Raw genomic sequence first — 27,938 nt, forward strand, 5'->3', positions numbered from 1 at the left:
ATACTATGTGGATCCATTTCGTCAAAATAGCCTATTTGGAAAATCTCAGACACAGCAACGGGTATTAAGTTGATATTTTCAGTGGATGTTGCGAGGAACGATGAAATAAATCAAAACTCTCTATGTGCACCCATTTTGTTAAAAGGGCGTATATAAATTGTATCAGGAACACTTAAGATGTTAAGTTGAAACTTCTAGGAAAATATGAAAGGGGTATGGAATTAAATCAAAAGCACTGTGTGCGTACACGTTGTCCAAATGGCGTATCGACAAAGTGTCAGCAACGGCTAAGGGTACCAAATATAAACTTTAAGGGATCTTGAAGGGAACTGAATCAATATGCACTACTTGCATCCAGTTTGTCAAAAGGGCAAAGCTGTAATATCTCAGGTAAGGTTAAAGTTACAAATTTAATTTTTAAGGAGGTTAGCTGAAACTTTCAGGGAGAATTGGCTGAGGAGATCAAGTAAATTTTAGATTTTGACTTGGGAGCACCAAAAGGAGCTTATCAAGGAAAATAAATTTTTGAAGAAAATGTGGAATTTTTAGTGCAAAATATTTTCTCCTATGTTGATCTGCTAAAAATTACCAGCCATGAAGACGCCTCATTTAAAGTTTTAGATCCAAGGGAACTTCGATCAGAATTAAATCTGGCTGCATTGATTCCTGGCGCACTATTTTTGTTGTATAGACAACAAGAACAAACTCTATCATAAGCAGCACAATAGCACTTCCTAACTAAAGAATGATGTGGGCACAACCATTTTTTATACTAAGGTACTTCGTATAGAAGGAATTGTCGTAAAAAAATCGGAAGGTGTTCATTCGATTGGGAATTTAAAGTGCTAGTTCTCTTTTAAGAGTCTAAATTGATCAGAAGGCAACCAATTCCCTCCCGTGCTTTTGTATACCCCAAGCACATCCAATCAAATTTTCAAGATAACCACTTTGTTGGGCATAGTCGAAAGGTCTGGTAACTATGTCGCTGGGGATGTCAATTTACATACAGCCCTTAGGATAAGGGCTGTAAGTTATGCAATTGTTTACATATAGTATTTGTTACTGAGAAGGGTGGGTATACTTGACCTTTAATATCCAAAGAGGCAAAAACCTTTCAGGGAACGTCGAGGGGAGTATTGAACTAAATCAAAACAAGTTATGTGTATACGGGTTGTCAAAAGGGTGTAACTCAAAAATGACTTTGTGTATTAATTTGGAACTTTCAGGAAATGATAAGGTAAGGTAAATCTAATAAGGGGGATCTAAATCTAAAATAATGGGGATGATTATTTGACCAAAAAGGTAATATTTGCGCACTACTACTACTGCTACTAATGCTACTACAATGACTAATACTACCATTAATACTACCATTACTACTTCTATAACGACTAATCTTACTACTACTATTACTATTACTACTACTTATACTACCACTACTGCTTCTATAGCGAGTACTACAAAGGCTGAAAATATTGAAGTGAAAATTTAAGGAAATGTGGAAGGATAAGTTAAACTAAATCAAAACAGACAATTCAATTCAGCTCAGTTTTAATAATACGTTACATTTAAATTACATGCACTCGCAATTACTTTTTAAAATTAACTTCTGCCCATAATCCATATTAATTTGGCCCTTTAGGACAATCCTGTTGAAGAACCAATAAATAACACTGTTAATTACATCACATAGTGACGGCCCTCCATTTGCCAGCCAGCATGAACTCAAATTGTCTCCAAACAATTCAATTGAAAACACTAAAACAAAACTTAAATCTCAATCTCAGCAGGAGAAAACAAGATCTGATATCGCTTACAAAATTAATACTAAAATAATAAATAATTATCCATCTTCTCTTACTTTTATTCGACATCATTTTAAATTACTTACTATTACTTAACGCTTCTTACTCAGATGTTTTTTTTAGATTTATTTCAAATGATGCAAGACTTGGTTTAATTCTAATTGCCTTTGGTAGGCTATTTCAAACTCGTGAACACAAAAAGTGTCAAGTGAAAAATCAGACCAAATACATGGCGCATACGGAACAATCAACAGGCTTCTATCCCGTGATTAAATAAAAAAAAAAAGTTTTTTTAACTGAAAGTAAGGAGCGACATTAAACCTTAAAACAAACAGAAATTATTCCGTATATGAAAGGGGCTGTCCCCTCCTCAACGCCTTGCTCTTTACGCTAAACTTTTTTATTGTTTAAAAAAAATAGAGTTGTGAGAAAGTCAAACTTTAGCGTAAAGAGCAAGGCGTTGAGGAGGGGACAGCCCCTTTCATATAAAGAATAATTTCTGTTCGTTTTAAGTTTTAATGTCGCTCCTTACTTTCAGTTAAAAAAATTTGTTTTTTTTATTTAATTTTTGAACGTTTTTGAATAAATGCAGGTTTTGATCTTGGCTCACAGTACATGAATAATTAAAACAAAATTTTCATATTAATTTACTTTTTTTGGTTAAATGGCTTTCTCGAAACTTGTTTCATTTTATTTACGAGCGTTTTTATTAGTAATAAATATACGTAACTTACGAATTAATTTACGTAACGAACTTCTATATTGATATATTTTTAATTCGTATATGTGGAGGTTCCCCCCTAGTCAATACCTTGCTCTTTTTTTTCTTTTTTTTTTGCTCTTTAAGCGAAATTTCGAATTTTATTCCATTTCTTTAAAACTGACCGCTTAATCACAAAGGCCGTTAATTAGAATAAATGACTCTTATGAAAGTACTAAAAAATCTCTGGCTTAAAGAGTGAGGTATTGACTAGGGGGTGAACCAAATCATATACGTAATATTTTCTGTTAGTTTAAAGTTTTGATGTTGCTGCTGTTGCACTTGAAAAACCTGTTTTTTTAATATTTAATTTCTGATCTTTTTTTAAATAATGCTGGGAAGTCCGCCATCCCCTTCATAGCAATGTCCCTTCCCCCATGAAAACTTCCTTCATGGAAAGATCCTCCCACAAAACCTTCTACCCCCCCCCCACTACCAGGAAAAATCTCCCCTGAAAACGTCTGTACTGTATACTTACCAATAACCAATACTATATGTTAACATTGGGTAAAGTTCATAACTTTCAGCCCTCCTCCCGGGAACTTCGGGGGATTAAGTCATCCTAAAAGACATACTTATCATATTTTCGAACATATCGAACAAAATGGCTATCTCAAAATTTTGATCAGGTGACTTTGGCAAAAATGAGCGTGGGAGGGGGCCTAGTTGCCCTCTATTTTTTTGGTCACTTAAAAAGGGCGCTAGAACTTTTAATTTCCATTCCAATGAGACCTCCCAAGATATTCTAGAACCACTGGGTCGATACGATTACCCTGGGGAAAAAAACAAATAAACACGCACCCGTGATCGTTCTTCTGGCAAAAAGTGTAAAATTCCACATTTTTGTAGATAGGAGCTTGAAACCTCTACAGTAGGGTTCTCTGATACGCAGAATATGATGGTTTGATTTTCATTAAGGTTTTATAACTTTTAGGGGTCTTTCCCCCTTTTTTCGAACATCAGCCAAATTTTCTCAGGCGCGTGACTTTTGATGGGTAAGATTAAACTTGATGAAACTTATATATTTGAAATCAGCATTAAAATTCGATTCTTTTGATGTATCTATTTGTATCAAAATACCGTTTTCTAGAGTTTTGGTTACCACTGAGCCGGGTCCCAATAACCAATACTATATGTTAAAATTGGGTAAAGCTCATGGCTTTCAGGCCTCCCTTTGGGTACTTCGAGGGATTAAGTCATCCTAAAAGACTTTGTTATAATATTTTTGACAAAACTGAACAAAATGGAAATCTTAAAATCTTAATTAGGATACCTGAAAAAAATTAGCGTAGGAGGGGGTCTAGTTGCCCTCCATTTTTTTTGGTCACTTAAAAAGGGCACTAGAACTTTTAATTTTCGTTCTAATAAGATCTCCCACGATATTCTAGGACCACTGGGGCGTTACGATTATCCCTGGGAAAAAGAAAAGAAAACAAAAAAACAAATGAACACGCATCCGTGATCTTTCTTCTGGCAAAAAATAGAAAATTCCACATTTTTGTAGATAGGAGCTTGAAACCGTGACTGTAGGGTTCTCTGATACGCTGAATATGATGGTGTGATTTTCATTAAGGTTCTACAACTCTTAGGGGGTTTTTCCCCCTTTTTTCGAAAATCAGCCAAATTTTCTCAGGCGCGTTACTTTTGATAGGTATGATTAAACTTGATGAAACTTATATATTTGAAATCAGAATTAAAATCTGATTCTTTTGATGTATCTATTGATATAAAAATTCCGTTATTTAGAGTTTCGGTTACCATTGAGCCGGGTCGCTCCTTACTTACAGTTTGTTACCATGAACTGTTTGATTATCCCTGGCGTGTTTCAGCCACAGACAAAATTCCTGAAAAGCATTTTAGCAGCAGAGAATGAAATTATTTGTAAACAAAAACTGAGCAATTAAAAACTCCCAAACTATCTAAAGAAAATAAAGAATCTGTTTCGTTAATCATATTTAATGCTTTTTGATTTATTTTGTTAATCATATTTGTATGGGATTTAAACGTCACCACCCAAGCAAGAGAGCAGTAATGGATATGGGACTGTATCAGCGAAAATTAAAGAAGATGAAGGACCTTGACAGGAAAAAAGTGCTTAAGTTTTTTTTTTTTTAATATTCCCAGATTTCTATATATTTTTAGGCCCACCGCTGCAGAATGTTGTTTGAAAGAAAAAATTTTCATCAATGCACGCACCCAGATTTACAAATCCATTTTCTGGTCTCTAAATCATGCCTCTAGTCGTTTGGAAATCTGGGCTGGAGCTTTCCTACTCGTGAAAATAGCAAAACGTAAAATTTCTTAGCATTCATAGTCATCTTGTTAGCATCCATCTACAAGTAAACATGCTCCATCGTCTGTTGCTATCGATAGCAAGGCCGTACCTAGGATTTTTTTTCGAAGGGGTTTTACTCAAAGATGTTTTTTTTTTTTGGGGGGGGGGGGGGGGTAAACTAAAAACCTCAAAAAATCGCATACAAAATCTGTTTATATCCATTTTTGTTACGTTTTTACGAGTCAAACCCCTCTAAACCCCCCCCCCCTGGATAGGGCCTTGGTCGATGGAGCAGTACCTCAAAATTACCATTATTACATCGAATGACTGTGTCATCTGCAAAGCCCTGTAATATTATGTCAGAACTCGAATCCGAAATTGGGGCTAGACAATGAAGTCTGAGGGCACAAATTGCAGTAAAAAACTGGGGGGGGGGCGGTAAAAAATAAACTGCAAGTCGTTAGTGTGAATAATAAACTAGAGAGGGCCAAGAGTCGAACCTTGGGGCACTCCGTAATTCAGTGTCTTCGAAGATGTATGATTCTTTCAAATTATAATTACTCTATTTTCTAGATAACTTGAATACCAAGAAAAAAGGTGACCTCTCACCCCAATATGGTCTAACTTACTAAGCAGGATATCATGGGACATACAATCAAACGCCTTCTTTATGTCAAATTGCCGTAGGAATTTGCTCTGATCCATCCTTTTATTTATAAAAAGGGAAAGCAAAGCAAGAGGATCTTCTGAAGAGTGGCCGGGACGAAAACCAAATTATCTCGAATTCAGAAAACCCTTTAATTCCAAAAAATTGCAAGTTGATTATGTATTGGTTTTTCAAAAATTTTAGAAAAAGTGGATAAAGTGAAATCGGTCCATAATTAGACACATCTGATGGATTTCCTCCTTTAAAAAGAGGAATTACTCTCGCTTTTCTTTAGATCATCCGGAAAAGAATCTGTTTCACACGAAAGGTTCAACAAAAAGGTAAGTGGCTCAACCCGAACTTGAGCACTTTCCTTCACAATTTTGGCATTAATTGCATATTATCTTAATGAAGAACTGCTTTTCAGATTCTTGATTATATTCACAACATCATAATCAGAAACTAGAACGAACCCCATCGAATCCCTGCACGAAGGAGGAAGAAAATGCATATAGCTGTGACGAGAGATCGGAACTTCATCTATCGTTTCCCTCCCAACCTCAATAAATAAAGATGCTAAAACCCCTGAAATTTCACTTTCATTCTCTATAGCAACACCCTTTTTTGGATCCGCTTTTTCGGTATATCAGAACTTTTAGAACCAGGTTTTAAAACTGATTTTATAACACCCCATACTTTCTTACCATTGTTACACACAAATCTGGAATTTATTGAAAAAACTTTTCCTTTTCATTTTTTAGAATTTTACGAAGCAAGTTATTGTATTTTTTTATATCCTTCTAATGAAAATTTCGTTGGTTCACTTGACTAATCCTTCCACATTCTCATCTTCTTGTTTATACAGTCAAGAGACTTATAGGAACCCACGGACGCCGGAGAAAAACTTCCTGGAGTTGTGGACTAAACTCTCAGTATGTATATACTGAAAGTATTAAAACGAAAGTATAAATGATGTACTTAAGGATAATAGCTTAGAATAAAGGTTTTTGATGTTGAGCGGTAAAAAGCACTCCGTTTCTGGCATTCCTTGCGGGAATGGCACAGACTAATATAGTTCTCATTCAGCATCCGCCAGTGAAGGTCACATATATTTTGTAAAGGATTAAAGAGTGACACAATTTTGTAAAGGATTAAGTCTTACGCAATTACCTGAATGCACCCAAATTTCGGAGATTGGATTTTTTGACTGGATTGTTATTACTCGGTGACGTCACTGATTAGTTATTGTTACAATGCAAGCGGATAGAGGTGATTCGACAATGAACAGTCAGTTTCTACAAGAGATATATTTTAAGCTGGATTTGCTGCCGGAATTGATATCAAAAATAGACGCTCTCCCGAAACTTGTGGAAAGTGTAACTTCAGTCGAGGCACAGTTAGCACAAGTGAATGTTCAGCTAAAATCGAACGAAGAAGCTAACGAGAAACTGACGAGTGAATTGATACTGGTTCGCCAAAATTTACAGTCAGCCACGCTTAGAGCTGACCGTTTAGAGGATGAGTTGCGGCGCAGCAATGTTATAATCTACAACTTTGAGGCGGTGGATCCGAGAACGTATACCCTTAGTGAAGAGATTATGAAGGTTTTGGACGACGTAATTCCCAATTTGCGCCTCACCTACAGTGATGTAAGAGACTCTTTCCGATTGAAGGTGGGTCCTATTGTGCTAAAGCTGAATTCGATGGATGTAAGAAATATGATTTTAAGGGGAAATCCACTTCTACGAGAATATGGACTTTCTGCTGTACCCGATTATAGCCCCGCCCAGCGTGAAGCTAGAAAGCACCTCAGAGTAGAAATGAATAAAGCTTTCTCTGAAGGTCATTCTGCCTATCTCAGGGGTGTCTAACTCTATGTGAACGATGTTATGTTTAAATATGATGAGTTATCGAATAAGGTTATAAAGGAGACTCCGCGCACGACGCAAAAAGTACAAAAGGCAAGAGCACCTACTGCAGACGCCATTAATAAGGGCAGCGAAGTATTTATTCGAGGAAATGCGAAAGACAATTCGGGTACCGATGCAACAATGTCAGATAGCGATGCGGAAACAGTAGTTAAAGTTGATGTGAATAACCCCGCACCTACTGGCAGTAAAACCTACCATAAAGACACTATTTTAGCGAGGTCTCCATTAAAGGGTAATGATAAGAAGACGCGGAAATTATCGGAAGTTATTAGTCCTGAAGAATAATCAAGGGGAAAGAGTAGGAATGTTTCCAGGCGAGTGTCACCCACGGGTGGTTGGCCAAATAGGTTTATCGGTACGTGTCGAGGGGCCCCCGTGGAGGTACCCCCTATAGTAACAGATATCGTGACTATTACCGCATTACTCCGGAAGATTTAGATTTTGATGCAGCTAATACCGAAGAGCGACAGGTACGCAGTGATTAGGAAAAACCCGGCCATATACATCGAATAAGTTTAGTAACCTGGAACGTACAAGGTGTGAAAAATAAAGTGAAACAGATTAGTGAAGATTTATAGTCAATCGATATTATAGGGTTAGTTGGAGCATGGCATAGCGCAAGTGAACCTCCGATATTCGACGGTTTTATTGTTGAGCTTGTTGCGCGAAAGCCAGCTGGAAACATGCGCTGCTATGGAGGGATAACCGTGTTACTAAGTAAAGCTCGTTTCCGTTGTTATCATAGAATTGCTAGTAATTCAGAGAACATTCTTTGGAAACGTTTGGAGTTAGTGAGAAATAAATGGATGACTTTAGGATCTGTGTATATAGCGCCTCAGAATAGTTCCTATAATAGAGAGGAAACATGGGATGTGTTAGCTGAAGAGTTAAGTAGACTAAGAAGGGATTTTACAGAGGATGTTTTTGTTGTTATGGGGGATTTTAACGCTTATACGGGTGCTTTATTAGAAATGGAGAGTGTTTCGTTCCGAGAAGTGCCTGACTTGGTTCCATCTGAGTATGGAATGCTTAGAAGTAGCAGAGACATGGATAGGAGGGTGAATTGTTGGGGGAGAAGGCTCTTGGAGCTCTGCTCGGAGAATGGTCTAATAATTAGGAATGGGAGATTTGGAACTGATGGCGGAGTAGGGGAGTTTACCTGTATGTCGGGAGCTCGTCCGAGTCTGATAGATTATGTGTTGGTTGACAGTGGGCTTGCAGCTCAATCAGTTGATGTTGAGGTAACTCAGTCAGTTGGTTCAGACCACTGGCCAGTTAAGTTAGAGTTGGGTTTAGAGGTTGAAGGTAAGAGGAGCAGTATTGGAAAGAGGTAAAAGACAGTCGGTCAAGAGAAGGTTAGAGTTCGAAAACCGTTAAAAAAAGATTGGAATAATAAACAAGTTGATAATATGAATAAGATATTAGCGAGACCGGAAGTAATGGATAGATTAGAGGAGATTAGAAATCTAGATTGCGGTGCTGAGGAAGTCCTTGCCGAGTTATGTGAGTTAGTGCACCAGTGGTCTAGTAAAGCGGTAGAAAGGAGAGTTAAATAAGGAGATAAAGGATATTATGATGTGGAATGTAGAAGGTTAAAGCAGGAGGTAGAAACAGAATTAGAAATTGTTAGGCAGTGCCAGGATGAAGAATAGCGTTTAGAAGCATTGAATTTTTATAGAGTTAAGAATAGGGAATATAAGAAATAGCTGAAGAGGAAAAGCAGGGAATGGGATAGTTGAGAAAGGAAAAAAAAGATGTAGGATTTTACACTAGGGAATGTTAAAGAATTTTGGAGTAGAATGAGAAAGGAAAGAGCTAATATTTCAGGTCGAACGCCTTCACCGGGGTCGTGGCCTGGTTATTTTGAGAATTTGACCTGGTTCAAATTTGACCTGGTTCAAATTTTGAGAATTTGACCTGGTTCGTGGCCTGGTTATTTTGAGAATTTAGAAGGAGACTGTGAAGGGCTAGAAGAGGATAGTCAGTCGTCATGTTCAGGTGAAAGTATTTTCCCGCTGCAGGAGAATGATTATGAATTAGTAGGGGAAGTGACAAGAGAGGAGGTTAGAGAAGTAATTAGTAAGATGAAAGGAGGTTCAGCACCAGGTTTGGAAGGGATACCAGCCTGGGTGGTTAAGAAATTTGTGTCGGTGTTTTTGTCGATATTAGTTATAGCATTTAATAGTATTGTATCTACAGGTAAGTGGCCAGAATTATGGAAGACTTCAGTTGCTATACCGCTTTTTAAGAAGGGGACCCTAGCTGGAATGATAACTATAGGCCCATAGATCTAGCACCAGTTTTTATTAAAGTGTTAGAAAAATTTTTAGATAGGAGGCTAGATAGGTGGTTAGATAAAAATAAAATTATAAATGAAGAGCAAGGAGGATTTAGGAAAGATTATAGTACAGCAGATAGGGCATTTGTGCTTAGAGCTTTAGTCGATAAGTATGGAACAGGGAATACCCATCTATATGCAGCTTTTTTAGAAATAGAAAAGCTCTTGATAATGTTGAGAGGGTGCTTTTGGTAGATATTCTGAGAAGTATAGGTCTACCTAGTATTTTTGTGAGGTTAGTTACTAGCATGTATTGCGGAACTAAGGCGGTAGTAAAGGTAATAGATCAGGGTTTTTCTAAAGTATATAGAAACCGTAAAGGGGTAAAACAAGGTAGTGCTCTTTCCCCCCGTTTGTATTCTATTTTTATAAATGATTTAGTTCAGTTTTTGGAAAGAAGGTGGGCTCCGATAGTGGGTCTTGGTTCAAAATTATTTTCAGTTTTGCTTTTCGCTGACGATTGCGTACTTGTAGCTAAGTCTGCCCATGAATTACAGATTTTGTTAGATCTTGTTGCAGATTACTTAGATCTGAAGAAACTCCAACTTAATGTTAAGAAGACAGAAATAGTTATTTTTGGCAAAAGAAAGGATGAAGAATGTAATGGTAAGTTTATGTTTAATGGAGACAAAATAAAGATTGTTGAAAATTCAAATTATTTAGGTTTTGTATTTCGAAATAATGGTAGAAATAATTAAAGAGTCAGTAAAAAGGGGGAAAGCGGCTATATCGACGGTTTTTAGGAATGGTACAGTTATGGGTATTAAAAGTCTAGCAATGCATAAGAGAATATTTTTGACGAAGATTATGCCAGTTATTCATTATGGTTATCCGTAAACATAGGCTGGTTAAGGTAGTTAGGTTTTGGATGAAGATAGTGCAGGTACCACGAGGTAAACTTATTAGAGAGGCCTATGAAGAGCTACTTTCTTTAGGGCGTAAGAGGTCGTGGCCGTTTAGGGTTAAATCCTTATTAGACAGATTAGAATTGTCCTATATATGGAACGATGGTTGAGGTCCCGCCATTAGTCAGATTGATAAAATATGAATAGTTAAACAAAGATTAGAAGATCAGGAGACACAGACATGGGGGAATGAAATTGAAAGATCCGAGACATTAAGCGTTTATAAGGATGTTAAAAAGGTGTTTGGCCAGGAGATTTACTTTGAATTCACTTTGCCAAGTAAGTATTTGTCATATTGGTTGCAGCTGCGGGCCAACTGTTTGCCTTTAAGATGGAGGAGTAAAGTATTTGAGAGAGGTAAGGGGTTCCCGGCGTCTAGGTACAAGTGTCCCGTAATATTGAAGAGGAAAATATGGACCATTTTCTGTGCCGATGCCAGGGGCTTACTGATTTGAGGGAGGGTATTTTGGGGAAAAGTAATTTTTCACTTTGGGGCATGTTGTCTCAGACGGTACCTAGCCTCATGTGTAGATTATGTAGATTTGTTGATCAGGCACTAAAGATAAAAAAGGAACTATTGTGAAGAAGATTTGTTATGGTTTGGAATAAGAAGGCTGAAGGGAGTTTTACTTTTATTTTCCTGTTATACTTGATGGATAGTATATATGGCCCTGTATAAAGGCTTTTGAATACAGGATTATTATTATTATTATTATTATTATTATTATTATTATTATGTGTGTGACATTGTGTGTAATTATGTGAGTTAGTTTTATAGTATTATGTGTGCTTTTGTATTGCAATTGTTATGTTATTTTATTTTTATTTGTTATGGGCTATGTTTCGTTATTGTTATATATGTTATTATCATGTAGACTTTATATGCAACCGTGTTTGTTTTTGCCATGGCCCAAAGAGGCTTTTGTTTTGCAATAAATACCTATCTATCTATCTATACTACGCACATGCAGATTGTCAAAAGGGCTTATCAGCAATATCTTTAGTGCGGCTTACCGTATCAAGATGAAACATCCCAGGCATCATGTGGGGGATGTTCAACTAACCAAAGGACAACATGTGCATACTGCCACTGCTTTTAATACGGCGGCTACAACTGTTCCTGCTACTAATACAACACTACTACTGCTAATTCTTCTCCTACTACTACCACTACAACTACGGTGCTAGTACTATTAAGGCTAGCGTATGAAGGTGAAAGTTTGAGAGAATATTGAGGGGAAATTTGAACTAAAACAAAAGAAACTATGTGCAGATTGTCAAAAGGCCTCATTTCAGGAAAGGGTTAGCGTATTAACATGGAACTTTAAGGAAGTGCTTAAAGTAGAAGATCAATTGACCAAAAGGCAATATATACTCGCTACTACTAATACTGCTGCCACTGCTACTTTTGCTACTACCACTACTACTTCTATTGCAACTACCACAAACACTGAGAGTATTAAGATAAAAATTTCAGAAGGTTTTGAGGAGAAGTTGAACTAAATTAAAACACGCTATAAAAAATGCAGGTTATCAAAAGGGCAGATCGGCAATATCATACCAACGGCTAATAGCATTAAGTTGAAAAATACCAGGGCTTGATGAGGGGGATGTTTAATTGACCAAATCCAATGCGTTAATACTATTTCGGCTGCTAGTACTAGTGCTATTACTGTTAATACTAGTCTTACAACTAGTACTACTAGCACTCCTACTACTTTACTATGACTACTATTACAACTATGGCCAAGGGTATGAAGGTGAAATTTTCAGGGAATATTGAGGAAGGAAGGTGAACTGAATCCCAGCACGCCGTCTGTATGCATTTCGTCAAAAGGACATAACAGCAATATCCTAGGAGTAGATTGGTATGTGAAGCTGAAACTAACCGGTCTTTGTGTGGAGGATGTCGAACTAAGCAAAAGTGTAACTGAATTCAAACACACCGTCTGCATGCAGGTTGTAAAAAGGCGTAAAAAAGGAACGACTTGTTGTGTGAAGTTGGAAATTACAGGGCTTGTAATGGGGGGGATGTTGAACTAACCAAAAGACATTATTTATATTCTACCGTTACTACTACTACTACTGCCAATACTACTATTGCTAGTGGAAGTACTCCTACTGCTACCAAGGCTAAGGGTATTAAAACACAAATTTTTGGGAATTATGAAACAGTAATGAATTAAATAAAACTCACTAGGCGCATACAGGTCAAGAGGACGTATCGGCAATGCTTCACCAACTAAATTGTTTAGGGTGTGTATTTACATGTGTTTTCACTTTTTTAACTTTAGTAAGTACAAAATTATTACGATTTTGAGGATTAAATATCAGTATATTTAAATTAAACTGTCAACCCACACTCACTTTTTTTTTCAGTAATATTGGTCAATAACGGTGTTTTTTCGATATTACGAGAAATAGAAAAATTCAGCTCAAAATAAGGACTGTTTTCAGTAAAGTTGAAATTATGTTCTGCTCTTCAGAAAACATGGGGAAGTCAGCCCTACTCACCTCAGTTTTGCTCGTTTTGAGATTGACTCAGTTATTAGTTTAATTTCTGTTCGTTTTTGGTTTCATTTACTTTATCTGTGGTAGTTTTAAGATTGATAATTAATTGGCTTTATTTTTTCTCATTTTTGGTTTAATGTAACTCTTTACTTTTCTTTGAAAAATTATTTTGTGGACTTTTTTTTTAATTAATTAAATAAATAAGCCGAAAATGCACTTATTTAAATAAACTAGCAGTTGAAACAAAATTTTATACAATAATATGCTTATAATGAAATCGTTGATCAGTATTCTGTTATATTCAAGGCTGATGTGGATCAGTATTAATTGAGTCCTACAGAAAGCCAAAAACTAACCAGATTTTTCAATCACCTTATTTGAATAGTATTTATACTACCTGCCCATTCAAAACTCTAGAGCGCAAATTTCATTAATATTTATTGCAAACTTTTGTTTGAAACGTGTATAGCAAGCTTCAATCTTAACTCTTGTTCAGAAAAATCGAAGAAAACCTTACAAATATTCCCTTCAGCATTTAAAAATATAAAAATAAAAAAAGGCCAAAATTTAAGAAAAAAAAACTTTTTAATAAAAAAAAGACGTTTTCAAAAAAGTAAAGAGCTACATTTACTCAAAGATGACCAGAAATAAATTCAAATCATAACTTAAAGATGAAATGAATAGAAATCACCATCAATGAATAAATGAAACCCAAAACGAACACCTATTACAAAAAATGGTGAATTCAAACTTAAAACGAACAGAAATTACCACAGACAGGATTACGGCTAACGTCCCATTAAGCAGAGGTATAACTAGGGTTTTCAGCGCCCAGTCATTTCACACGCCCAAAAGTTTCCTAGAAGCCATTGCCTTCTTTATGGCTGACTCGGTACTTTTGGAAATCATAAGTCAAGTATACGCGCCAACACTGGGCGAAGTATGTTACAAGGCAAATCTGTATCTCGTGCAGTGCAAGGCCATGTTCTGTTGGGATAACCCTTTATGCGAACCTTTTATCATCAGAACTAAATAGCAGAGTTGTTGATGGCATGCTATCATGCTACCAGAACCCCATGAAAAGACAAAACATGAGTACGAGTCACTCCTTCAGGGAGATACAATTGACGAAGCACATGTCTCGTAGCAGCAGAGCTAATCCCTGAAATATTTCATAGTGTAAATGATTGATTATCCGAATCTTTGGTTTCAGTATCTCGACTTGCTTGGAATCTTGCGAAAGAACCATAGGGCTGAACGAAGTGGCAATTCTGAGCTTTATCTTCAGTCTGTGTTATAAATATTTCCATACTTTGCTGCTTCCAGCCACAAACATTACACGAAATCTACTTGGCGGTCCGTGCAGTCAATTTGTCAGTTGAGGAAAGACAAGCCAGAACAGTACAGAATGTTACAGAAATATCTATTCATCTAGAGAATTCCAAACTACTGGGCGGCACTTTCTTCTGATTTTGGGACCGAATGAACATCAATGAGAAGTATGACAATGAGTGGTAGTCTGACGAGAAGTAGAGGCATGACTGAATTGTAACAGATATTTTGCAAATCTTCTAGTACCTACTTTGGTTCTCGTTAACGAACGGATGCAGAACCTGAATGGCCTTGCAGATTTGACAATTGAAAATCACGCAAAAACGATATCTTCAAGCAAAGCTAGAGATCTGGTGGATATATAAAAGATAGTTTGATACATTGAGCCCCAAGAACTCTTCAGGCAGGATTCACAGCTGTTGAAGTTGGCTACTGGTGTCCGCGCTTCATCACCTGTAAATGAATCCGATGCCAAATCTGTGGGAGAAAAGATTCCGAAGGAAATGGAAGCGAAAGAAATTGAGAAATATATTTTCAGAAGAAAGGAGAAAGCTAAAACCATAGCTGAGAAACTATCTGTGGTGATAGATAGAGAGAAGGAAATTGTCAACCCGGCTCTAATCTTCCAACGTTTAACCGCAGCGGCTAGCACCAGTGGTTCTGAATTGAATGAGGTTCTGTCGTTCGAGCAGTGTGTTTTTCCACCATTGCTCTTTAGGTCGTTCGATGTGATGAGTACAGCTGACAAAGCATCTCTAATAAATGCACTGATGAAAATTGAGCGGATCAATGGTCCAGTGACATTGCCAACCTCCCAGAGAGTTTGGGACGGGGGCTGGCTAGTCCACAAAATACCGTAGATTGCCGGATCCATATACTATAATATGACAGAATATTGCGTAGATTATATAAAAAGACATTTCAGCCCGGCAGTGGTAATTTAAACTCTTACACTGACACACCAATGACGAAAAATTGCACACAGCTGAAGAGAACCAAAGGTTTGTCATGTCCAAAAATTGAATTCTTTCCTAACATGAAGATCGTCAAAAGTATGGAGGAGTTTCTGAGAAATCCCAAAAATAAAGAACGCTTCATCGACCTACTTACTGAGAGGCTGGGAAACTCAGGATGTCAAGTTCTACATGCTAAGGATGATGTCGATGTCTTAGTTATACAAACTGCAGTCAGTTGTGCCGAAACTTTGTCCACCACTTTGATTCAGAATAATACCGACCTGTTACTCCTTCTGCTGTACCATGCCAAGCTTGATGCATGTGATATCTTTTTGCAAACAGACACGCATAAAAATAACCAACGAGTATATGACGTAAAAAGGATCAAGAACAAAATAGGAACTGAAGCAGCAGAAAATCGACTCTTTTGTCACGCAATTCCTGGCTGCGATACAACATCTAGAATTCACGGCGTAGGGAAAGTAGCAGTTATTTCCTTGCCACTTAAAGATGGTATTTTTAAGAATACCTGCTAGATCTTCATGATACCAGGATTCAACCACCAGGAAATCACTGAAGTCGGAGAGAAAACTTTGCTGCGCAATTTACAATGGTAAAAGTAATGAGAAGACCCTGAAGGATGTCAAGGCGCGGTTATTAACTATGCGGGTTGCAAGTTCAAACTCTTTTGTTCAGGCAGAGCGGCTTCCATCAACTTTGGCTGCCGCAAAGAATCACTTTTACAGGTGCTATTTGCAAATGAAGGGGGAAGACACATCCAATTCATTAAAGACCGAAGAGTGGGGCTGGCACCTCTCTTCGTGATGGAATATATATCTTTCCAATATGACAGCTGCCTCACCAACACCAGAAAATCTACTGAAGATGGTGCGATGCCAGTGCATCAGCGGGTGGGAGTCTCTTAGATGGAGCTGCCGTGGGAACAGTTTATCCTGCAGCTTTACCTGCAGGGAGTGCAAAGGGGCGTTATGTGCTAACGCTGCAGCAAGGCCAGATGAGGAAGATAATGAACACGAATAGGAAGAAGAATTAGCTATAGGTTGTGCTTTAAAATCAAAATTTTTTTGTGATTAATTTACCTGAGTTCTCAACTTTCCTATTCTTAACTAATTTATCTGAAGTTTTGACCTCGATTAAAGAACTAGTTTTCAAGCTGTTATACTTGTCAACCCCTTATATTACGGGGTCCTCAGAGGTGGAAATCAGATAAATAGTAAAAAAAACTACTTTTTGACCTCATATTTGGCAATACACTACTTTATTTGATAAAAAATGATCCTTTCCTTTCAGGAATCCGTCAAATAATGATCTGCGTACTTAACCCAACCCTCCCCCATTCCATGAAAGTGAAAATTGATACCCTGATCCGGAAAACTGGACTTCTAACGTCGTATTTGGATTTGTCATGATTGATTTGACAGAAAACTACTATTTAAACCCCAAAACATTTATAAACACAAAAAAGGTCCCCCCCTCATTTTCCCCCTTCAAGGGCAAATTTGGGACACTTATTCAAGAGGGATTTTGGTGGACTTTTTTTTAAGTAAAGCAACTGATTTTTCTGAACATTTTGGTGTAGAAAAAAAATTATGTTGCAATTTCCCTGAGGCCAAACCGTATTTTTACTACACTATTTAGCCTTTTGAGGCGTTAGCTCTCCTATTTGTGGTAAATTCCGTTCCTTTGAAGTTTGAGTTGATTGTTGCATCATAATTTCACTTCGTTTTTGGTTTCATTGATTCAATGAAACCAAGTCATTTCTGTTCGATTAAAATACGAATTTTGATTTTGCTTTATTTCTGGTTTTGCTTTTATTTTTCATTTTGCTTTATTTCTTTGCTTTATTTCTGAATAAACGTAGCTTTTTACTACTTTTTTTAAACTGCTTTTATGGAAACAGTTCAAAAAAATTAATATATGAATACAATCCATAGTTATTTTTCAGCTTTATTCGACTGAGCTGACTCACTTGAGAGGGAGCTAAAGCCTCAACAAATTTATTTTAGGCCCACATTGTCCAGATATTAGCGGGGGTCCTTCAGATACACATGTAGGAAAGGGTGAGGGAATTTTCCCCCAATCCTCATTTACTGTGAAGATTGTATTCGGGATAAGCCTGCAAAAGGGTTGCTGAAAGGTGAAAGATCCTCTTTTATTGTGGTACTTTTTTTTAGTTAGCGCTAAAAGTTACATTTATGTGCTTAACTACATAAAAAGGGGACAGGGGAGAGGCTGCTAATGCTGCTGCCGTAAGAGCAACATTTGTACGAAGAATCTCCCTTGAAAGAATTATAAATTATCATCCTTAAATTCATTTTTTTCATATATATATATATATATTCAAGCCCCATCACCATAAAAAATTTTAAGTGGTGCACTTTTTATGGGATGAACAGGATACTCAGGATATTGTTATGCAAAAATGAAAGTTGAGCGTAAATAGCAGGATCAAGCGGAGTGGCAGTCTCCAATACTCTATAGAGCCAAATTTTGATCATAATAAATGGAATTTGTTTTAGAACTTTGTTTTCATCCTAATTATGAATGTCAAAATTTATTAATTTATAGTTTAACCCTAAACGTAAAAACAACCGAATTCATACAATTTCAGAAAAGGGAGAAAAAAAAAACAAGACAAGGACGGATTTCTAAATGAAAAATACACCATGAAATTCAACATTTCTAAGAACTCAAAAAGAAAGATTACAAGCTGATATCAAATAAAACATGGAATTTAAGAGTTTTCATAGGAAGGAGGATAATGGATTCACGTTTATTTTGTGTTTCTTTTTCTTTTTGATATATTTCTAAGAACTCAAAAAGAAAGATTACAAGCTGCTATCAAATAAAACATGTAATTTAAGAGTTTTCCTAGGAAGGAGGATAATGGATTCACGTTTATTTTGTGTTTCTTTTTCTTTTTGATATATTTCTAAGAACTCAAAAAGAAAGATTACAAGCTGCTATCAAAATAAAACATGGAATTTAAGAGTTTTCCTAGGAAGGAGGATAATGGATTCACGCTTATTTTGTGTTTCTTTTTCTTTTTGATATATTTCTAAGAGCTCAAAAAGAAAGATTACAAGCTGCTATCAAATAAAACATGAAATTTAAGAGTTTTCCTAGAAGGAGGATAATGGATTCACGTTTATTTTGTGTTTCTTTTTCTCATGATAGATTGTTTACATATTTCATGAAATTCAAGACATTGATGCCTTTCTGAAGTAATAAATGAAATTAGCCATATCAAAGAGCGAATTTGGACCATATTGTTGTACGAACAGGAATGTTGGCCCAAACAGGACCAAATTATTGCCGCATAAAAATTGCGAGGAACCAAATCGGCCCAGCATCATCAAAATTAACTTGTTACTTAATTGATCTCTCAGCTTTATAGGCCATGCTGGCCTGCGGAAATGACACTAAACCACAGAAAAGGGCTGGTTTATGCCACTTGTTGCTGCAATACAACAGTTTTGCCCAAATCGGGCTAACATTCTATCAGGGGAAAATTCTGAAGCAATTGATTTATAGCTACAGTTAAGCTAATTATATACCCGTGGCACAAGCATGGTGGCACATTCATCCCTAACCCTATATGCGGTTCTTAAAAAATGAAATGCAATTATTGATCAATTGCCTATTAATACTAGCGGTAATAAAGCATTGCATAGTTGCCAGAGTTGTGCACGACCAATTTTTTTCTGTTGTTTTAAATACGTAAAATGATACTGTTTAGTTTAATGAGAAAATTTCTGAATAGTTTGATTTCATTATTGTATGACACGTTTATTCTCAATTGCATAAAAATTACGACCCACCAAGGATTTATGACATCGCACTTGCGGGGTATAGGGGGTGAGGGGCCCCCTCTCTTAGATTGGTTTAAATGACTCGTAATGAAAATTGAAATCGGGACAGGAATACACTGTTTTAAAATGATTGACATCCTCGTATCCCTTCCGGCTCACGAAAATACGCCAAGTTAACATGGAACGCTAGCTCGGAAGAAGAAGGATAATTCTGAGTTTAAGAGGACTAGACAAAGCATCTTAAGTGTTAAAAGTTTCGACAGTTTTTTTATTAAAAAGATATTTTTCAACGGGAATAAAGAGTAATATTACTGTGTATATGAAACTGAAAATTTCCAGGATTGTACAGGAGTAACCCTGTAGTGGTAATAATTTCTTTGTCTTTTATCCTTATTTTAATTATATTGCCTAATTTTCAGATTTTGTCTTCTTTCTTCGCTTTTTTCTTTTAATTTAACAGGGTGTAGGCCTATACTTTCCCGCTGCTTTAGATTCTATTTTCTCTTCCTCCTTGGCGCTAAAGTCACCTTGTTGATTATGCAGGCAAAATAACTACGGTACGTTTTTCCGCGTCTTCCACTGGCCTTGGGCCAGATTCTTTTATTTTTGTTATTTTTCTTTGCCATTTCATCTGCAGAAATAAAAAAAATGCCTGAAAAATTTAGTTAGCTATTATGAAACATTTTACTTTTTTTACGAAGTATAGGCTATCTAAAAAAAAAAAATCTCACCGTAAGAGGTTGCACACAAAGCCACTAAAATGCATATTCCTGCAGCCATAATGAATCTGTCGAAGCTTGGATTTAATCCAATTGCATAATAAGGGAGCATTAAGAACAAAACGGGCAAAATAATGAAACGAGGTAGGTCCGACATTGTCTTGGCCAAAAAGTACACGTCTGTTCTATACATACCATTGTCATGTTCGTGCAAAAATACACTAATTTCCTCTGTAAATACCTATAAATAGGAGATTAATTATTGAATTGAGACACATGGCGTTATCTTACTGCATTTGGTAATTTTTTTTTTTTTTTTTTTTTTTTTTTAAGGAGCAGAGGTCCTGCCTTGCAATAGCTTTATATAATTTAATATAAAACATATTTTACAACAAGTTAGTTTAATTTGGTATCATTAATGGTAACTATGATAAAATTATAATATCAAAGGGTTATTATTAGGATTCTCTGAATGAAGGGAGCTAGGGAGGAGACCTAAAAAAATTCGAATTTTTATCGATTTAATGAGCAAATAACATGGAACTGACCTTTAAATTACCTTTAAAATGAGCGAATAAATGACCTTTCTTTTGTAGCTATTTGAGCTTGAAGGTTGTTATTGGTTAATCTATATCTCATGTGTAATGAATTTCTGTTGTTCTATGTGACAAGCTCAAGCAAACCATTCTTTTGACTTAAAAAAATGATAATAAGCAACAATCGCGTTTTGTATTATGAGTGTTTATGCGTTATGTTTTATGAGTATTTTTAGTGTTATGCATTAGTGAGCTATCATAAGTTATTTATTATATATTCGTGAGTTATTGAGTATTATGAGCTACTTATTGTCGTCCTTTTCGTTAGAAGTGTAATTTTGTATTTTTCAGTTTTCTTTTCATTTATTTCTTATACTTCTCTGCGTACATTCATGTATGTATAGAGGGCATAAATAAGTTATTATTATTATTATTATATAGTTCCTATGTATTATGTATTCCAAGAATTATTATCCGTAGGCTCAGGGTTTAACTTTAGGTGAGGTTATTGTTACCACAAATGCTGAGATCAAGTACTTAGGAGTTCATACAGATGAAACATTGTCTTTTAGGAAACATGTTGAGGCTATTAGTGTTAAGATTTCCTGTAATTTTGGAATGCTGCGGAAGTTGAAAAATAAATTTCCGGTTGAGATTATTCGTATGCCCCATTTCTCTCTTGTACATCCGTATCTTTTTTATTGTTGTGCTATTTGGTCAAATCTATTTTCTCTCCACCTTCGTCCTCTTCCTGTCTTGCAAAATTCTCCTATGCGGATTTTATGTCGTGTCCACAGCCGTGTTTCAGTCAGAAAAATGTAACTAAAATTTAGAGTGGTACCAGTGTTTCATTTATTCTTCTACAGTAGTGCAAAGCAGATGTATCAAATAATGAGTTGCAATCTAGGACGTTGCTTTAATTTTATATTTCAAATAGGAAACCAGGTCCATAACTTTTCAACTAGACAAGCTCTGAATGTCCGTATACCTTTTGCTCCATCTATGCAATCTACGTTTTCTTTTAGGCATGTTGGACCTAAATGTTGGTTAGATGTGCTTGAAGATATTAAACTTAATAAGGAATTGTCTGAGTTTGTGTTTCTGGTTAAAGGACTTTTTTTTTTAGTATGTATGGGTAAAGGAATTACTCTCCAGTTATATAATGTAGATGGCAAAAGTGTAAGTATAAATGAGTATTTTTTTTGTGTATTTAAGTAGTTAATTATTACTATTTTATGTTAGTAAAGTCTCTCTCTCTCTCTCTCTCTCTTTCTCTCTCTCTCTCTCTCTCTCTCTCTCTCTCTCTCTCTCTCTCTCTCTCTCTCTCTCTCTCTCTCTCTCTCTCTCTCTCTCTCTCTCTCTCTCTCTCTCTCTTCCTCCCATACATAAAAAAAAACTTTCAATGTCAATGAAAATTACATCATCAGATTCAGCATATTAGAAAACCCAACTGCAGAGGTTCCTATCTAAAAAAATGTTTTATTTAGTATTTTTCTACCGGAAAGATAATGGATGTGCTTTTATTTATTTTTTTTTACTGGGGTGATATATTCGAACCAATTGTACTATAAGATCAGGAGAGGGCTCATTCCAATGGAAATCAAATATTTCTAGTGCCCTTCATAAGTGAACAAAAATATTGGAGGGCAATTAGCCTCCCTCCCACGCGCTTTCTTGCCCAAGGACATCCAATCAAAATTTTGAGATAGTCATTGAAACAGCACAATAGAAAGATCTAATAACTGTACCTATAGGGATGATATGACCCCCATAGTCCTCGGGGAAAGGGTTGTAATTTTTTGGCAAAAGGAAAATTCATGTGCGGAGGAGGGGGGATTTCCCGCAAGGAGAATTTTCCAAGGGGAGGAAAGCTTCCAGGGAAAATGTAAACAGGGGTGGTATTTATTCAGCCGAAAAACAAGAGTTTTTTTTTTCAACTGGAAGTAAGGAGCAGCGTTAAAACTTCAAACTAACAGACATTATTCCTTTTATGTGGGCGGCTGCCCCTTCCTCAACCCACACCCTTTACGCTGAAGTTCGACTTCTTGTCACAATTCTGCAGGAAAGACTGCTCAGACACAAGGGGTTTTGAGTTTGAACGATATTTATTTTATAGAACTTTAGCGCAAAGAACTAAGACTTTAGCATAAAGAGCGAGGGTTGAGAAAGGGGCAGCCTCTCTTATATAAGGAATAGTTTCTGTTCGTTTTAAGTTTTAATACTTCCCACTAGTCTCGGTTTAAAAATCTGGTTTTTTATTTAATTTAAAGTAAAATCTAATGACCAGGTGACACATTACAGTCTTTAGAAAAAGCGCAGGTCAGTTCTAATCAGCATGTACATAATGAAAAGCTGGCTAACCCCAAGAGACAAGACACCCTAGATTAAGCTAGATCAAGACTACAAAAATGACCTATAATTTCTAGTTATTATGTGAGAAGTAGCCCTAATTAGAAGAATTTCACATGCTGAAATCTAGAGGCACTGTTTGATAAAATATTTATCTTAGGTGCCATAAATTAGCCACCGATCAATTTTGCTGCAGCATTAGCAAAAGTAGGTCGAAACGGACGTGGGTGAATAGTCTCAGGAATTACATAAAGAATTCTTTGGTATCTGAAAATAATAACAAAACTTACGTTTACGACAGCGAAAACATTTGAAAAGCTTTGGTTAATAACAAACATAAAGATGGCTCCGTTGATGTTTTGAATTCCCTGCTCATTCAAGTCTTGTCCTTGAAAGACTGTAGTCACAATGCAGGATATAGCCTGTAGGTAATAAAACAAAGAACTAAGAATCCAGTAGAAGGACAAAAGTTGCTCTTGTAATCAGATTTATCATAAATCAGTTTTAGAGCTGAAGGTAAAATCTATGTATTTTAAATACATAGAAGAGAGAGAATAAAATCTTCCCGGTAGTAAATGGGAAACCTCATAAACCAAGTTTTGTTCATCGGCTCTCAACAAAAACAGACATTCTCAACATTAGATCAACATTTTTGAATACAAAACCCCCAACACTACAACTCAAAATTGTTTTCGCTCGTACTTTCATCCTCCAGATCTACATTTGCTTGATGATCGTTCTTTTGAGGACGGCATAGCACACAGTTATGGGCAATTATCTTCAGTAAAATGAAAATGTCAGATACGACCATTTGACAATAGTGACGATTCAAGGAAATAAAGGATAAACTACAAGTATTTGTGTAGAATTAATACAGAATAAGTATAGAAATAGCATATAGAATTAGTAAGACTAATACGAGGGGTGTTTTTTAAGTAAAGTCCGTTTGACCATAAGTACACAACGAAAGATTATTTCTAAAAGTAAATTTATTTTCAGAAGGTACATGCTTTACTCTATTTTTTGGCATAGTTCCCAAGCTTTTTCAAACACTTATCATGCCTCTCAACTAATTTTAAAGTAGCCTCTGCATAAAAAACGGCTACCTGCTCAAATAACCGAGAGTTGACTGCCGTTTTTACATCGTCGTTACCATTGTATTGGTTGCCACTGAAGTGGCAACCGGTTGAACTGGAAACGAAACATGGGCTTCGCATATCACGTACAAATCGAGGAAACATAACATGGAATGAAAACACACACACACAGTCCCCTGTAAAGTTGAAGGCCAAACAGACTCTCTCCCACTGCAAAATCATGGCGTCGGTGTTTTGGAATAGGTTTGGTGTTTTGTTGGTCGACTTCATGCAACGAGGAACCACTGTCAATGCAGAAGCATACTAACGAACCCTCAGAAAGCTCCGCAGGGATTAAAAAAAAAAAAAAACTTGGCATGCAGTCAAAGGGAATTGACCTTCTTCATGACAATGCAAGACCTCGCACTGCAGGTCAGACCCACAATATGTTGGCCAGTTTGGGCTGGGATGTTTTAGACCACCCGTCCTACGGTCCTGATCTTACACCGAGAATCATCTGTTTCTTCACTTCAAGAAACATCTTAGTGGCAACTGTTACAATAATGATGATGACGTAAAACGGCGGTGAATTCTTGACTATCGGAGCAGGCGGCAAGTTTTCCTGAAGAGGTAACTTTAAAATTAGTTGAGAGGTATGATAAGCGTTTGAACAAACTTGGCAACTATGCCGTTAAATAGAGTGAAGTACTTACTTTCTGAAAATGAATTTACTTTTTGAAATAATTTTTAATCATGTACTTATCTTAAAACAGACCTTACTTAAAAAACACACTTCGTAGTAAAGCTTTAACATAATTTTTTAGTTACTATTTACAAGCAAATTCTCTGTTTTTCTGTGAAATTACTAAGACAAGATCCCAAAACAGACTTTTCAGGCTACTTGCTGTTCTTAAAATATTAGCTCTGTGTAAAACACCGGATTTTCAATTGCTATAGCCACGTGGTTCCACATTGGCTAGGCAAACCTAGCACTATGGTTTAATTAGATACTGTTTGAAAGTATGCAGACTTGTTTTAATAGGTGGAATAATTTTGGCAGACCGCTCACAGACCTCTATACATACTCCGTAAAATATAGTAAAAAGAAAAAGGTCATCTGTAATGCAAGGTCCTCGGCCAATGTGAACTACTCAGAGGCAACGCTATACCGTTGCCTCTGATGAAAATGGTCATCTGTTGAAGAGCTTTCCCCATGATGAATTTTTTTAATGTTTTTTTTTTTCAGTGAAGGGTTTTCAAAATATAGGGTTGAAGGGGAAAGCAATTATTATCGATTTTGTCAAAGAAAATACCAAAAACGGTATTCTTTTGAATCAAGAGGGCAAAAAATCTACATATACCCTGTTAAACTAATACTGATAAACAAACCCTAAATGAACTTGTAGTATTTTAACACAGTTTTTTACACTGGATTTGAAAATGTATCAGCATCCTTAAATACTGCTTAAACTAGCTTAAAATCTTTTGTTTTTTTTCTTATTTGCAAAAGGTCGTATTTTGCATCCGTTAAAAATATTTAAAATGTAACTTGATTTTTCAAGCTCTAACGGATTTTGGGTATTGATTTTTGCGTCCTAAACACCCCAAATTCAGATAAATTACTCTTTCAGAGAAACTGAGGGAATTCAAAAAAAAATTATATATTCTTGAATTCAGCATAGAAATTTCAATTCGCAAACTTCCCTGTGGCAGTAAACCTTACCCATTCCATGAGAAAAATTTACAAAGCCCCTCGAAGAAAAAGTTTCTTTCGAAAAACTGTGGGTAGCAGGGAAAACCTAAAGGCTTTTACAAATTCAGTGTAGAAAGTTTAAATCTTAATTGAGAATAAATATATGGTTACTCCCTGAAACTAGAGATGGAAGCAATAATTAATATGTAATTAATAATTATTTAATTGGCGATAGTTTTACGCAAAAATCCTATGTAATCATGATTTTGCTTTATGACATAAAAATATATTTTCCACCTTAAAAATAGCTCCTCCCCCCCCCCCAAAAAAAAAAAATAATCTGAATCAGAAAATATCTTACAATAGTTTGCATGACCTGAACTCGCAGGGCTTGGGGTGCTCTTAAAATAGTAATACTACATCTCCATAGTACAGCTAAAAATTGCTGAAGCCAATGTGCTTTGTATGGCGACTTTTTCTCAGGCATCAACAAATCCGAATCTTCAGTATAGTGATAGAGTGACTTGCTTATAGTTGTATCAAATTTATCGCATAACACAGTAATTTTGTCATGAGATTCTAATTCTTTACCAGGAATAGTTGCCAGAGAGTGTACAAAAAAATCTGCTGGATTGTAGTTTGGGGGGCAAATTAAACCGCATCTAAAATATATAAGGCACAATTAAGCATACTATACTGGTAATGAAAATCGAAGATATAGATAAGTTTCAATCAGGTATGAGCGTAAGAAGTTATTTCTTCGGGGAAAAAATTCAGGAGGGAAGAGCACAATGTTGTTTAAATAGGCGAATTATAAGAAAAATGACAAATATCAAGTAACAAAAGTTAAATTATCGGAGTTTTTTCTGGAAAGGCATTAGCCTGAAGCAGGATTGCTATTGCCGGAGATTATTTACCAAAATATGCAATTTTTTGGGGGGGGGGGATTTTTCTTCCGAAAAGGTGCTTTTTATAAAAGAAAAGTTTGTTCTACAATTTCTACTGAAAATGGTCACTCAAATTTTAAGCGACTGAAAATAATTAAGTTTTTGCTTCTAAGTCACAGTTGTCAATCCGAAACGAATCGGAGACAAACTAGATCCCCAAAAACAGAGTAGTTATTAATTCTATGTTGAATTTTATTTCCCAGACTCCAACTGCAAAAATACTTTTATTTCGTATGCCAAGACACCATTTAAGGGGAGGGTAAGCTGAATACTCTCCATCGGCTCAAAAGTGGTCCAAATTATATGCCAAAATTATGTGCCAATACCGTCTTGTGTATTTGCTTACTGGTCCTTCTGAGTTGAAAGTCCACCGTTGCCCATTTATTCTTTTCTGCTACGGCCTATATATGTAGCTTCAGGAACAAAAAGCTATTAAATGGCTTAGGTAACGTTTTACCTCGATAGATTGTTTTATGTGATTCTGTTTAAGTTACAATAGCCGTAGCAGATTAAGCCTTTTATCCAATATTTTTCAGCAAGGAATCAACTACAAGATACAAGTGCGTACAAAAATTTATTGTTTTTGCGACAAATTATAACTCAACGTTTACTGCTGTTGACGATTTACGCTAGAACGAGGCGGTTACTAAAGCAGAGTTGTCATTTAAGACGTTAAATAAGCGAAAACAACCAAGAGAAACTGTTATGTGAAATTCTGGTGGTATTTCTGAAAGGGCGGAATTCTATGAAATCTTCCTACAATTTTGGAAATGTATCTATTTATTTTATACAGATAAATTACAGAAATGTAAAAACTGTGCTCCCCCACCCACAGTGTATAAACAGGAAGCTCTAAATCATTTTAAAGAGAATTTCCCTTGCCGAAGAAGTGAATCTATAAACTGATCTAAAAAAAAACAAATAGTTGAAAACCTTTTTCCACTGGCCGAGGTGAAATTTGGCTGCCAACACAAAATGCCACTCTTCTTAAAAACTAGCATTACCATTTTCTATTAGAATTTTTGTGCCAAAGCTCCAAGAAATGTTCTAAGCACTGTTCAACGTCTTATTCGGTTTTCCTTTTGTCCATATTTTCTTAATAGTCGTTTATCCCTTTGATACTTATCGACACTAGTTGCTGATACCGGTCCATTTTTATTTTTTAAATTCACTCATTACATAAGTATTTGAATAAAATGTCAATACAGGACATTATATCACCAATTTTCTTAGGAAAGAAACAACTGAGATTCCTGCGACCCTTTTGCGAGAAGACTGATCTAAACACTGACCCTAAATCTCAATTCGTGGGTCTACTAGCCTGAT

General features: G+C 36.1%; 1 protein-coding gene across 3 annotated transcripts in view; it reads right to left on the bottom strand.

Moving 5' to 3' along the window:
- Positions 1-27,938, bottom strand: part of LOC148956594 (protein white-like) — a 502,792-nt gene that overhangs the window by 29,855 nt on the left and 444,999 nt on the right. For all 3 annotated transcript variants that reach the window (XM_089086018.1, XM_089086013.1, XM_089086025.1), the window contains exons 5-7: positions 26,027-26,327; positions 23,187-23,318; positions 20,024-20,252 (exon numbers count right to left, since the gene is read on the bottom strand). In XM_089086018.1, coding sequence (XP_088942144.1) covers positions 20,024-20,252; positions 23,187-23,318; positions 26,027-26,327 — 662 coding nt within the window. The remainder of the gene's footprint in view (positions 1-20,023; positions 20,253-23,186; positions 23,319-26,026; positions 26,328-27,938) is intronic.

The sequence above is a fragment of the Artemia sp. Qi Xiang Cuo genome, chromosome 1 (genome assembly GCF_049724085.1).
Source record: "Artemia sp. Qi Xiang Cuo chromosome 1, ASM4972408v1, whole genome shotgun sequence".
NCBI lineage: Eukaryota > Metazoa > Arthropoda > Branchiopoda > Anostraca > Artemiidae > Artemia > Artemia sp. Qi Xiang Cuo.